Consider the following 14168-nt stretch of genomic DNA (forward strand, 5'->3'; position numbering starts at 1 on the left):
AACTAGGCTCCAGTTCCCCTGCGACCCACAACACATCCATACAATCTGGGGCAAGGGAAGCAGACTCACAGGGAATTCTTGGAGCGGCGAGTCTGTCTCGCTCGCTCGCTCTCCCCTCTGCTGGAGTGTGTTGGAGCGGAGACAAGAGTGTAATTCCTTTTTTTTTAAAAAAAAAGGCAGGGAGAGAGAGAGAAGGGAAAGGAAAGAAGAAGAGATTCTTACTGGAATCAGGGCACCGTGAGAAGGCTCTGCGGGGGAGGGGAACGGAAGCAAGATTTTCACAACCAAGTTTTGTGGCTGCCGCTTGCTAGAAGAGCGATTCAGACAGGGGGTCCGTTTTTGTATTGTGGGGAGTTGTGTTTGTTTTTCTTTTCCCCCTCCTCTTCCCTTTCCAGGCTCTGTTCCGCAGCCTAACTGTGTAAGGGAGAGCAGAGGGAAGGGATACACAGACTCACAGCAACAAGAAAACAAACCACAGAAAGAAAAACTGTCTTCGAACCTTCAGCCTTTGCAACCAACGGAAAGCAGGGGGTGGTTGGAGAGAAAGAGGGAGGAAAATAAAATACATACATAGACAGGCTCCAGGAACTCCAGTATCCAAAGCGGAGACCTCAGGCAGCAGAAGCGACATCACTGGATTTTTTTTTCTTCTTCTGCATACTTTTCAATTGCAAGAACTTCCACTCGGGGGGGAAAACCCATAACACTTAGCAGCAGCAGCAGCCACTAGGAGAAAGTGTCTTGAATGATTATGTCTCCCGACTGGGCCACTTCCAGTCTGTAGAGTTTTTCTGTTTCCTGTGCTGTGCATCTATCTATAGTACTCCTCAGCACCATCCCCCATTTGGGGTGATTTTTTTCTCCCACAATGTACTGTTAGAAACCACTCAAGGGCTGCTCCAGCAGTAGGAAAATCGGGGGTCGGGTGGGGGTGGATGAGTATATCGATGAGAGATCCAGTAATCCCTGGGACAAGCATGGCTTACCACCCCTTCTTACCTCACCGGGCACCGGACTTTGCCATGAGTGCAGTGCTAGGACACCAACCTCCCTTCTTCCCGGCTCTTGCTTTGCCTCCCAATGGGGCGGCTGCTCTCTCCCTTCCCGGGGCTCTGGCCAAACCGATTATGGATCAATTAGTCGGAGCGGCAGAGACTGGCATCCCTTTTTCTTCCCTGGGTCACCAGGCGGCAGCTCATCTGAGGCCTCTAAAAACGCTGGAGCCAGAAGAAGAGGTGGAAGATGACCCCAAAGTGCATCTGGAAGCCAAAGAACTTTGGGAACAATTCCACAAAAGGGGAACAGAAATGGTGATTACTAAATCAGGAAGGTAGGTGTGTGTGTTTCTCTCTTTATTCCCCTCCAACCTACAATGCAGGTCCAAGGAGAGTCCATGACTTCCCCATAAAACTTGTTTCATCTAGAATTATGAAAAGTTTCGAAGCAGCTGAAATGCTGCGCCTCTAAGACTGCAGGGCCACACTTGTCAAGGCTCATTACGTGTGTGACTGTGTATATGTACACACACGTGTGTGAGAGACGTAGCTTAGTATTACTTTATTGAAATATTAGCAGAACAAAATTAATATGGTTAGGATTTTAACTGGCTTGATTTCAGTTTTAGTGCTTCTTGTTCTTTACAACAATAATAAAATGGCATAGTTCTACTGTTGAAGTAAAGGTAGTAATGTTAGAGGAAATCACTTATCTTTATCAGTTGCTTCCTAAATATTTCTACTGTGATCTGTGGAAAAAAAATTGTGCTAATGGTATTTGGAAATATATAAGCTGATTAAAAAAGAAAAAAATCTTACATACACTGCATAGTTATAGGTTTCTGTCTTAGGGAAGGTTTTGCAAGCAATGCTGGCATCCTAAAATATATACATTGATGAAGAGAGTTGTATACACACATACTTCTTCATTTATGAGTGCACACGCAGACGCATATTAAATATGAAAATGTGTATTTTATATGTGAAAGTATTATTAATTGTGCGTACTAATAACACATGTACGTATGTGTTATACCTAAACGTATTTCTACACAATTATTCCTACTTAATTTTATTATGAACACGTCATATAATTCATATGTAATCTACAAGAGCAAATTACTCCGAAGGAGCCATTACTGAGAAGTAATCCTATAATACTTATAAAAGTAATATTTAATTTATAGATTTTATTGCATTACTTGTATAGCCACAAAACTGAAAGCGAGAGAAAATTGACTCTACCGCCTCCCCCATTTTTCTGTGGCCAAGATTTTGCATGAAAGATTGGAAGAGTATTAGGTACTTGTTTGTTGTAAAATCATGTGTTTCCTTTTAAGTGAAGACTGCTAAATGCCAACCACTCGATATATTAAACAGCATATTTGTGGTATCCTATTGCAGCTCAGGACTGGACTGAGGAGCATAGGGGAATGCGGTTTGCAAAGAACTCTGCTCAGATATGTTCTCTACATTGAGACATTATTGGATTCTGAATCTCTCACTTATATACAACATTGTGGCTTTTTCCCAGCCCCAAAAGAAATCCTGTTTCGACCTTACAGTTAATAGAATGACTCCTAAAATGTAGAACATTTACTCAGTTAACTAATGTTTTCCCATCTTTCCTTGTTTAACACTCAGGGAAATAAAATCAATAAATAAATACAAATCACTTCAAGATCCACATGCCATGTTAAGCTTTGAAGTTTTTTGAGTGGAGGGCGGCGGGGGGGACGGGGGGCGGGAGAATGTAGATCGTAGGGAAATGTACACATCCTCGCTACATGGTTTTCCGAGGAAAAATTTTCTTTTGAAACCTCTAAGCGACTGGGAAAAACCCCACATTTTCTGTTGGAGGAATAAATCCATGTTTATTTGTGAGCATGTTGCTATTGAGACATACAATTATTAGTGGAAATGGCACTGGGTTACAGGAGTTTACTCACTGAGATTTGTTGATGTTGTTGATGTTGTTGTTTGTTTGTGTTGTTTTTGTTTGCTTTTATCTTGTCTTTTCTCTATCTTCCTCTTTTTCTCTTTTCATAGGAGAATGTTTCCTCCATTTAAAGTGAGATGCACTGGGCTGGATAAAAAGGCCAAGTACATTTTATTGATGGATATTGTGGCTGCTGATGACTGCAGATATAAATTCCATAATTCCCGGTGGATGGTAGCCGGCAAAGCTGACCCTGAAATGCCAAAGAGAATGTACATCCACCCGGACAGTCCGGCTACAGGAGAACAATGGATGTCCAAAGTCGTCACTTTCCACAAACTTAAACTGACTAACAATATTTCTGACAAACATGGATTTGTAAGTTCATTTTCCTTTTGATTCCTCTCTTGTTTTTTATTTAATTCCTATACCTCACCCCCATAATACAGTTTTCACCAGAACTAGTCAATAAAGTTTGCAGAGGCTGAAGCATGGGAAACTATAGAATCGAATAGCTCTGGAATATTGCAGAAAGAGCTTCCAAAAGGGAGGGGGGGGCGTTTGCACTGATTTTTAACTCGGTAATGAACAGTTTTGTAGAAATAAATAATTAACCCTTCTCTGTAATACCCTCCTGTCCATCTCAGCAAAATTACTAGTTTCCTTTTGATGACTATTTTAATCTTTTGGTACATCTAGAAAACCATTGGAGCACTAGTTTTAAAATATGGATAATCCTTTTTTTACTGTAGGAAATTGTATGAGTATGTGCATTAAGGTTTTCAATGCCTGGGAATGCAAATATTTAAATATATATTAATCAAGATACTGTAATGCAAGTCAGAGAGAAAATAAACAGACACAAAAATGAATGGTCCCCGTTCATTTTTACTCACTCCATTACATTTACTGTGTGAGCAGCGATAAAACCTAACTTAATACATAAAACAAACAAATAGGCTGATAAGTGCTAAAAGAAGGGTTTTCTCTCTCCTAGGGAAGATTCTGCACAGGACTAGGGAGTTGGGAAATCTCTAATGTTGTGAATATTACATTTGCTTGGCTGTTGGATTAGATAATACGTTTTTTGCTCTTCCCAGAAGGTTTTAAATGGATTGGGATGGCCTATTAGTTACAATTAAGCCCCTGAACTGTTTTTTCAAATTAAAATACATGTTGTCCTTATCGCAAACTATTCCTCCAACCTTCAGCTGCTGCCAAAATGCTGTTGGCTTTCACCATGTATAGGTAGATGTATAGGTAGATCGTTTACAACTGAAGATGGTAGCTGTCCATGCGTGTGCGCTGTAAGGTGTGCGTTGGGAACCGAGAGAGAATGAGTCCATCCTTGCCAGCGCTCTTTCGAGTCTGAGTGCCGGGTTGTGTCTGATTGTATCGCCCTCTTTCCCCTTCCAATTGCAGACCATTCTGAACTCCATGCACAAATACCAACCGAGGTTCCATATTGTCAGAGCCAACGACATACTCAAGCTGCCCTACAGTACGTTCAGAACCTATGTGTTCCCTGAGACTGAATTCATCGCTGTGACCGCATACCAGAATGATAAGGTAAGGCGATTAGGGAGGGATTGTTTTACGTGTGTTGGGTTTTAATAAAGCTTTTCCTAGACATTGTTGCTTTTACAAATCAGGAAGTCTGCTTTTTTTTTAAACCTTTTTTCCCAATGCAAACCAGGCTTCTCCTATCGCGTGTCCGATTTGCCTTGGAAAAGTATTTTAATGGGAGTATACACAGACTCTGCGTGTGCGGGAGGTGTGTGTGTGTGTGTGTTTTCGGCGTGGATTTAGTGCGAGACATGTGCGGGGAGGAGACTGGGGCCGATCGGTGATTATAAAGACAGGCCAAAGCTGTGTGCTGCATGCAGTTTGCCGTGTGCTGTAGTTTGTAATGCCTTTGGCCTTTGCACTAGTTTACCTCGTTTAACAACATTGGCGATAAGGATGCAACTCACCTTTGTTTCCTATGATCATTATTATTTCTATCCTGCAGTGGTTTTATTATTGATTTGAGTGGGGGAAATGTAAGGGGAGGGGAGCTCTGGAACAGAGTTGAGCATTAAGGGCTGAAGAAACCAGTGTGAAAAAGTTGTAGAGTTTCAGATTTTCCTTTTCATTCTGCTAGCGTGTTGGTTGCATGCAAGGAGTTATGTTTGGAAGACTGGCGAATGCTGAATTTATGATAATGGGGGGGGGGGGAGAACAGGGGGCAAAAAGCCAAAACAAGCTTCTTTTATTTTCCTCTGTACGCATTGTAACTTTTTTGTTAAACTAAGAGTGCTGGATTTAAAGCACTGAGTTGCTCAACTTTTGCGATATGAAATCCTTGTATTTTCCCTCTCCTATTATACCAGGAGATTTTTAAAAGTTGGAAGATTCCTCACCCCTTAATTATTATATGTTAAAGAGCTATTTGTCATCTGAGGGAAGGAGAGTAGTTTACACTGTTTCAGTAGGCGTATTTTTTTGTAAGTAAATACAATTAAATTTTCTGCAAGGCAAGATGGTTTTGCTAGTAACGGTTGTCGCTTGGGGCCGTGACTTTGTCGCAGAATAGAAATAAATGTACTTGTCTTATTGCCATGAAATTGCGTGTGAAGGGTATTGTAATAGAAGCGAAGTGCCCCTTCTAGTGTACTATCTCAGCAACACTGCCCTAGAGGTCAGAACCCACATTCCGCAACTCACCTAGCCAGACCTTTGATAGTTTCAAGAAGTACTTTTCATGCAATCGCAGGGTCATGGGCTTAACTTTATAGACCGAAGAGACGCTATGAAAAGTTCCGAGAATCCAAACCAGAAGGCATAAGTTACTCCTTATGGAACTGCTTTGCTTTCTACGCGGAGGTCGTTGAATTATGTATGCATGTATGTATGTATGCATGAATGAATGAATAAATACATAAATAAATAACCCCCGCCCCCGATTTTGTAAATGAAACCATTGGTGCATTTTTCTAGTATAAACTCCGCGCCTCTTATTTACAAGAACTCCGCAAACTTGGGAGAGAGGCTTAAATCTGCCCAGTGTCTCTTAAGACCTCATGGGCTCCACCGGTTCTTCAAACGGGCTTTAAAAAATGTAAAGGGGTAAGCGAAAACAAATGTTTTCAAGGGTAACTCAGTTCTTTTAATCTGAAAAATCTTGATGAATTACGAGGCGTTTTCAATAAAATCAGCTCTTCTGTTCGTCCCTTCCCCTCCCCCCCACACTGACATGTAACTATATAAAGTACTTTATTATAGTAAGGGGTGGTATGATCCGTTTGCGGTTTAATTATGGCATTTAAAGAGTTTAAACTGAGGCATAACTTTAATGGATAGCAGTGCACGTTTACTTTGGTTCCAGCGCAATATTTGCAACACTGGGTTGCCATTTTCATGGCAAGCCCTGGTATGCTATTGACTAAGCCCGTACCTGATGAGACAAATATGTCCTTAGAACTATGCAAGCCACGTATTACGATGTTTAGCGTCACCAAGTAATCTGCTTGCACCTACCAACACAAAAAAACTTTGTACCTCCACTTATTGATTTTTCGTGCTGTATGTTCCTTGAAGAGTAAACCTACTGCTGTATTAATTGCAGGAAAGGGAGGAGATTTTGAAAATATAAGTCGCTTACTTGTGGTTCTCTCCCCGCTGTTTTTTTAGATAACTCAGTTAAAAATTGACAATAATCCATTTGCCAAAGGTTTTCGGGACACCGGGAATGGAAGGAGGGAGAAAAGGTAAGTCTGAAAAGCTGGGTCCTGTTTTCTCTTTTGCCAACTTTAGAACATATCCAGAGGGCAATATAACTTCCATCTTGCACCAAACTTAGCCCCTTTCCACATCAAATTTAATAACGAGCGGGAGTCAAACCGATTGCAGATCTTGTTTCTATCTTTATTTCGGCATCTTCAGAAAAGAATGACACGTGGCCAAGGATGGAAATCTCTCTTAAAAGTCGAGGATATTGAAGTACGTGTTTGTAGCTGGTACTGAAATATAGGGAGCAATGAAGTATAGATTAGAAAGCCCATAGTTAAATATAGGTTATTGTTCGCATTGGGATCTTCCTCCCGGTACTAAAAAATACCTAATGTATACTGAAGAAAAAATATAATACATCTCTTTTATAGTTGGTGCCCTGATTACAGAATTGCCTAGGGAAATGTCTATGAAGTAGAAGTATTGAGTATTCTGGATAGAAACAAGCAAATCATTTTTATTGTGGCAAAAGACTTACTTTAATGCCTCAAAAGAGAGACTTTCCTTACTGGGGAGGGATTATTTTATCAATTTACGATCAGTTTTCAAAGCTAAAAATAGTTTTTAACCCTTTCCCTAATGCCCATACTACCATGCCAGCCCATCAGAGAGTAAAAACAAACCCCATACTGAAGCCACAACACGGAAATTATTTCTAACGTCTCTCTAAATATAAATAGATTTCACTCCGGGTTAATTGTTGGTGAAAAGATTACATAAAGTGCCTAGCAAAATAACCACTTCCTAGCAATCTTAGCAACCATTAAGATGCCTGATATCCCAGGAACACCCTAACATTTTAAAAGCCAATCGCCTGGGAATGTTTTCCCCCCTCATTTATTTAATACTCTGCCCTCTCTAAGTACTGATGCTAACAGCTTCCAACAATCTCTTCTCATTAACAGACAATCCAGAACGTTTTAATTCTGTCTGCAAAAATGTGTTCTCTCCATGACTCCTGATCTGTAATAAATGGGGTCCAGTCCCCGTTAAAAACGTGAAAAAATGCAGTAATGTAGTACAAAGTCATTATTACTACATAGGGTGACCCGGTCACGCTGCATAGCCAGGCTGTGCCCGCTGCGCTGGCGGTAGTATGGTGCAAGAGGGCAGTTGTGCTAGCAAGAGGATAACTTGAACTCCTGGGCGAGCGACAAGCCCCGCTTGAAAAAATTCTCACTGTCCCCGCAGAAAGCAGCTGACCTTGCAGTCCATGAGAGCTTACGACGAGAGGCAGAAAAAGGAGACCGGCACCTCCGATGAGTCCTCTAGCGAGCAGACCTCCTTTAAGTGTTTCGCTCAGTCCACATCCCCCGCTGTGTCTGCGGTGGGCACATCCAATCTCAAAGGTGAGGTGTGACCCCGTCTCCTCCCCGCATGCATCTTGAAGGTCCCTACACCAGACACCGGCCATTCTTCATCTGTGTGTTTTGTGTTGGGTTTTTTTTCCTTTTTGGCTTGAAGGAAAAGTTTTATTCCTGACCAAAACTTCTGGCTACAGCGAAGCAAATGATTTTGAACATGCATCCGCTAAAGGCTCTTTAGATATACAGACCCACATCTCTTCCCTCACCCCTCCCTCTTTTTTTCTGCCGCTGTGTTTTGAATCATTTTTTCCCTTCCCCTCCCTCTGGTTCTCAAAGGAGCCAGCCCTGAGTCAAGGGAGCAAAGGCAGACCACGGGGCAAAAGTTCAAAACCGGAGCCAGTCCATTAATATTCAATCTGTTATTAAAGGAAGACGTTTTCCCCCAGCTCTCCTTTATAAAATCCCACTTTCTTGCAGCAATAAAAAAACACTGATTTATTTTGCTTCCTCTTTCTCGGTGTCGGTTTCGAAATCTTCTTTGGGCTTTTGGTCTGTTGGCAGGGACACTGGATTTCTCTTTAAATTCTTTCCACATCCCCACTCTGATTTTTTTTAAAAATTATTTTTGTTGCTTAAAGTCGTGCAGAGGTGGAGGTGGGAGGAGGCCTAAAAACCAGACTCGCCGCTTAGCACCTGGAACACTTAGGTTAGGAGATAAAATGCCCAGGAATCTTATGCAGGGCCAGGCGGAGTGGAGGTGGGGCTAGGAGGGAATGAGTTTGTTCAAAGCCTACAACAGGTTTCCTGTCTTTAAACTGGGGACTGGTGTGCGCCCGAAAATTATTCAGAAATTTTTTTTAAATCCCCTATTTACTTACATTTGAATAGGAACACAAGGATTTGGCTTGGTATAAACACATTCATAGTGCGCACCACGACCTGATCTCAAATTCTACCGGAGCAACCAATACAGATTTATGTGGAAACTAATCCGGATTTGCTCCGGCGTATCTGAGATGAAGGCTCTGGGCCGAGACATGTTCAGTTCGGGGGCAATTTTACATGTACGTGTGGTGTTGTGGAAGGATTAGGGTGTTGTTGGGGTTTTTTGGTTTTGTTTTTTAACGCAGGCTTGCTCGGAATATTCGCCCTAGAGTAGCGCCCAGAGCGCTGCTGCCTGTCGGAGCCAGCTTACGCAATAGCCTCTGCTCCTTGCCTTTCAGACTTGTGCCCCAGCGAGGGGGAGAGCGATGCCGAGAGCAAAGATGAGCCGCTGCTGGAGGCCGGTGACTCCGGCAAGATCAGCACCACCACCGCGGCTGCGGAAGATCCCCGGGAGAAGGGCGGCAGCCCAGACAAAGCGCCCTTCTTTGCCCCGGAATCGGCGGCCAGCAAGAGCAGGGACGGCCCCGGCCGGACTGAGAAAGCCCCCCCTGACTCCAGGCACAGCCCAGCTGCCATTTCCTCTAGCACCCGGGGCGTCGGCCGCGAGGAGCTCAAAAGCCCCCTCCGGGACGCCCCGAAGGTGGAGGAGGCTAGGCTGCTGAGCTCCTTTGCTCCGCTCACTGTGCAGACAGACAGCCCGGCGCATCTGAGCCAGGGGCCCTTGCAGAACCTCGGCTTCCCCCCTGGCTTGGCCAGCCAGCAGTTCTTCAGTCCCTTGGGCAACGGGCACCCGCTCCTCCTGCACCCCAGCCAGTTCGCCATGGGGGGAGCCTTCTCCGGCATGGCTGCTGGCATGGGGCCCTTGCTGGCCACCGTTTCCGGGGCCTCAGCCGGAGTTAGCGGACTGGACAGCACGGTCATGGCCACAGCAGCGGCTCAGGGACTTTCGGGGGCGTCGGCAGCTGCGCTACCGTTTCATCTTCAGCAGCACGTCCTGGCCTCTCAGGTAAGCGCCCTCAGGCCTGGGGCGTCCTTTCCCTTCGCGCTGCTGCGACACTGGTAATCGCAAGTCAGGGGTCTGGATTGCCTTTCCTCTGCACCGGGGCTTGATTTCCACCCCTGCGGTGCACCTAAGGACAGAGCCAGAACCGACCCCCAGCCTAACAGGGTGCGGTTTCATACAGTGGCAATGGGTTGAAAAAAGCGCCAGGTGGTATAAAACCTACCCTGGAATGGGAGAGAGGGTTTTTCTTTTGGAGTCTTTCACTGGTATTCCCCCCTGGGAAAGTGGCGTGTTTGATATAGATCTCGGTTCCCTTCCAAACTCAATGGCTTGGAACTTCAGGTAACCCTTAGTAACCCTGTTGTGTGTGTGTTTGGAAGAAGCGCAGCGAATTTGCTTGGAGGTGTGGGAGGAATAGGTGCTAGTTGAAATCCATCAGTCAGCTCTGAGAGAGAATGTCGGAATCTCAAAAGCACAACAAAGTATGTTGGGCAAGAAGTGAGGGATTTCCCTAATTTCCATTAGAGACCACGATCTCTTTCATCTTCATAGGCCCACAGTTCTCAACTTTGGGTACGTACAGTCAAGTCGCATTCCTATGTAAATGGCCCGATGGTCAGAGGTGATGGGCAGGGAGGTGTGAATGGGGGTGCTCAAGACCTTCTGGAAAGTCCAGGAGGCATTTCTAAATGAAGTGCTTCGACTTTTGGGAATCCAGGCTGCAAATCCTGGCTAGCAGGTCTGGCTGTGACCGTGGGTTCTCACTCTCCCAGCTGCTTTGCCTTTGACATACAGGCCTGTGGGTGAGTCCCCTGTGCCATAAAACAAACCTCCCCCACCCACCCACCATTACCAGCCGGGGGCATGATTTGTGGCAAGCTGAGTCAGCGGTGTTTTCTCTCGGGCTCTTTTGGTTGCATAGGAACTTGGGCAAAAGGGTGAAAACCACTGACGGTTTCCCCTCCCCCTCTTTGCTTCTGTTTTCCTTTTCCAGGGCCTGGCCATGTCTCCCTTCGGAAGCTTCTTCCCCTACCCCTATACCTACATGGCTGCTGCAGCCGCTGCCTCCTCCGCAGCCACCAGCTCGGTGCACCGGCATCCTTTCCTCAGCGCAGTGCGCCCCCGACTGAGGTACAGCCCCTACTCCATACCTGTGCCCCTGCCAGACAGCAGCAGCCTCCTAACCACGGCTCTCCCCAGCGTGGCCAGCAGCACAGGGGAAGGCAAATCGAGCAACATGGCAGAGTCCGTAGCTTTGGACTCTGGCTCAGAACTCAACAGCAGGTCCTCCACTCTCTCCTCGGGATCCGTGTCCTTGTCCCCTAAACTCTGCTCTGAAAAGGAAGCGACCAGCGAACTGCAGAACATCCAGCGTCTAGTGAGTGGACTTGAATCCAAGCAAGACAGATCCAGGAGTGGATCTCCTTAATATCCCCTCCCCCTCTCTACTGTACCCTCCCTTCCACTCTAGAGGTGGGAGGGAGAAGAGAGTGTTAACACGGGAACTCCCCTTTATTGTCTCATTTCAAATCACTATTGCGGTGCACTTTGTTTGAAAGAAACCACATTGTCCTGCGTACTGGGCTGGCTTGTCAGCAAACTTATCTTGAAATGGGGGAAGGAGAAAGGTGGGGGTCTGGGGATGGCAGAGCTGGTTTGAAAGCTGCCATGAAAGAATCATACTGGTCATAGGAATGACATTTGGGCCAGATAGGTGGTTTGGTGGGTGGTGTTCATTTCTGCTTCACTGTGTAAAGCAAACAAACATATGGATTAAAAATAAAGTAAGAAAGGTGATTTTTTTTCTAAAAAAAGTGTAAGAAACTTGTATATTAGTTCTTTAAATATTGTTTTGGGGGTTGGGTTATTAAATATAGCTCTTGTTAGTCTACATTAAGGGAATCTGTGTCTTTTGACATTATTGTGATGTCTCAAAGCCACCTTATGGCTTTTTGCATGTTCCATAGTAGTGTGGGGGGGGGAGAAGAGGGGGGTGTTTTATTTTTGGATGCTTGTTAAAAATCCCACGGATAAAAAATGAAAAGAGAGAGAGAGGGAGAGAGAGAGAGAGAGAGAGAGATATCCTTACCCCTTTCTTCCCACTCTGCCCCTTTGTAGCAACAAAAATAAAAAATGTAGTTGGAAAGAGAAAAAATATTTTATCTAAAAACCTCTGTAGCTTGACTGTAGGTTTATTACCCCTTTCCCTCTTTACTATATATGCAATAACAAGGTTTAAACATAATAATGAGAAGAAAAAAGTGGACCCTATTATTGAAACAAAGTATTTATGTAATTATTTGATAACTTGTAAATAAGTGGAATATGAATACTCAAAATTAAACTTTAATTTATTGACTGTACATATCTCTGTAAATATGATTGCAGCTGTTTTTTCTGTTTTAGTTATTTTCAAGTTCATATTTCTTTAAATAATACACTAAAACCAACAAATTAACTAAATAGACTGCATTTATAAGTGCTCATTTTTCATTTTGGTTCATCACCATACAAAAACTTAACTGATTTTTTAAAAAGAGCTGGATGCAAATTAAAAGAAAGAAAAGAAATCAATTAGCATAAAAAAGAGTGAAAGAAATGTGCCATTGTAGCATTTAATCCCATTTTAGCGTTGAAAATGCTACTTTCCATATAAAACTTCAAAAATATATATTAATAAAATGACAACACACTTCTCCAGTGACTTGAAAAAAAGCGACAAAGAATCTAGGTTTTTCTTTGTTTGATTTTTAAACTATGATTTTCCAATTCCCTTCATGTATCTAAATCTCATTGGATTTTTACTACTGTTATGCTTATTGTTGTCTTTGTTCCTGTGGGTGCATATTTTAATGGCTTGCAAGTCAGGTGCTCAGAGATGGTTAAAATAAAAATGAAGGTATATTTTGTGTTATGTAATTGTCAAGAAGTTCTTGTTTTTTCTGTAATCTCCCCTCCTTTTAAAAGTCACTGAAGTTTCAATAAATTTTTATTGAAATGTATTTGGGCCTCATGTGAAATGCCTTAATAGAAACTTTCCTAAAACTTGAATTGAAGGGAGAACAGAGGCTTTTTAAAAATATATTTGCCTTTTCTGTCTCTCTCTGTTCCTTGTTCACTATCAAAACTAAGATCTTCCATGTGAAATGAGTTGAGAAGACTCTTTTTTAAATCAACCCAGTAAAGATAAGGATAGCTTTCAATGTTCCTGTGAAAATACAAGTTTTAACCAAAGTATTAATAAGTTTCTTCTTTTTCTTTTTAAAACATCGATACACATGCAATACAGTCAAGTCTTTTAATGGAAAAATATTATATGACATTTGAAAAGTTAATGAGAATGGCTCAGCTATGCTTTTATCCATCATAAATTAATAAAGCAAAACTGAAGAATTAGAGAATAGATCTGTTAAAATTTAATGCAAAGGCCACCTCAAAAGTTTGCAGGTAAAGTGCTTACAATGTGGTGTGGTATTACAATTTTATTTTTTTCAGTCTGTTCTTCAGAGCAGAATAATTCCAATTTTACCCTGAAAACATACTTTTCTTCCTGCAGCTTGTCTTGTTTTTATGGTTGTAATAATAATAAAGACATATAAAATGACTGACGCAGGAACACAAATTCTGTATTTAATAATTGGGTTTATATTCTAGTTACTCCCACCTGGCCTTGGAGGTCACATCAAGAATAGAAATAAAGAGACCTGGCAGCAGCTCTCTGTACATTTGCCAACTCCTTGATCACATTCTCAAGCAGTATGTATATATATTTTTACTTGTTAAAAAGATTTTTTTAATAGTTAGTGGCCCATATATTGGAAAGTGATTCATCTCCAGCCAGTAATAAATATTATAAGGATTCACTTCCAGGCTGTATCCTGTTTTATTCTCCCTCCGCCCTGCAAGGCCTCTGAATTGAGTCGCTTATAGATAAACAGTGGTCCAGTTGGTGAAAGTGGATATATATACAACAGTCTTCTACAAACCTATTAAAATCTCTGTTTTCAATGGACACTTGGCCACTTCCCTTAGTGAGTTCTGCTGCTGAAAACTTCATGCAAAACAAGAGGATTAGTCACACTTTGGGGTTCATTTGATCCAATCTTCTTCTGGTTTTGGAGAGAAAAGGGATATTTCATCTTAAAATTCAATCCCAATAAAAACAGCTTTTTCTTTCTTTATACTATAGGATACAAACTCAAAATGTTGAGTCCAGCAGGTTGAGTTTTCTGTGCTTTCTGTGCTCAGTAGAGGGACTAGAGAAAGAT

General features: G+C 42.7%; 1 protein-coding gene across 2 annotated transcripts; it reads left to right on the forward strand.

Annotated features, from left to right (window-relative positions):
- The first annotated feature begins 39 nt into the window (after positions 1-39).
- TBX3 (T-box transcription factor 3) lies at positions 40-13504 on the forward strand. 2 transcript variants are annotated; one of them, XM_075898191.2, is made up of 8 exons: positions 40-149; positions 1188-1330; positions 3045-3312; positions 4357-4503; positions 6607-6683; positions 7897-8054; positions 9236-9903; positions 10895-13504. In XM_075898191.2, exons 2-8 carry the CDS (start codon positions 1308-1310, stop codon positions 11327-11329), a joined length of 1776 nt encoding a protein of 591 aa, XP_075754306.2. In that variant the 5' UTR covers positions 40-149; positions 1188-1307; the 3' UTR covers positions 11330-13504. The 2 variants fall into 2 exon arrangements, with proteins under 2 accessions (XP_075754306.2, XP_075754305.2); XM_075898190.2 differs by having other exon boundaries at positions 67-1330.
- Positions 13505-14168: the final 664 nt, after the last annotated feature.

The sequence above is a fragment of the Pelodiscus sinensis genome, chromosome Z (genome assembly GCF_052426305.1).
Source record: "Pelodiscus sinensis isolate ZL-2025 chromosome Z, ASM5242630v1, whole genome shotgun sequence".
NCBI lineage: Eukaryota > Metazoa > Chordata > Testudines > Trionychidae > Pelodiscus > Pelodiscus sinensis.

Bases quoted from the DNA above. Each gene is read 5' to 3' on its own strand.
- TBX3 (XM_075898190.2), top strand. From the start codon at position 936: ATGAGTATATCGATGAGAGATCCAGTAATCCCTGGGACAAGCATGGCT. The intron at 1,331-3,044 runs GTAGGTGTGTGT...CTCTTTTCATAG, and splicing joins GTGATTACTAAATCAGGAAG to GAGAATGTTTCCTCCATTTA. The intron at 3,313-4,356 runs GTAAGTTCATTT...TTCCAATTGCAG, and splicing joins TTTCTGACAAACATGGATTT to ACCATTCTGAACTCCATGCA.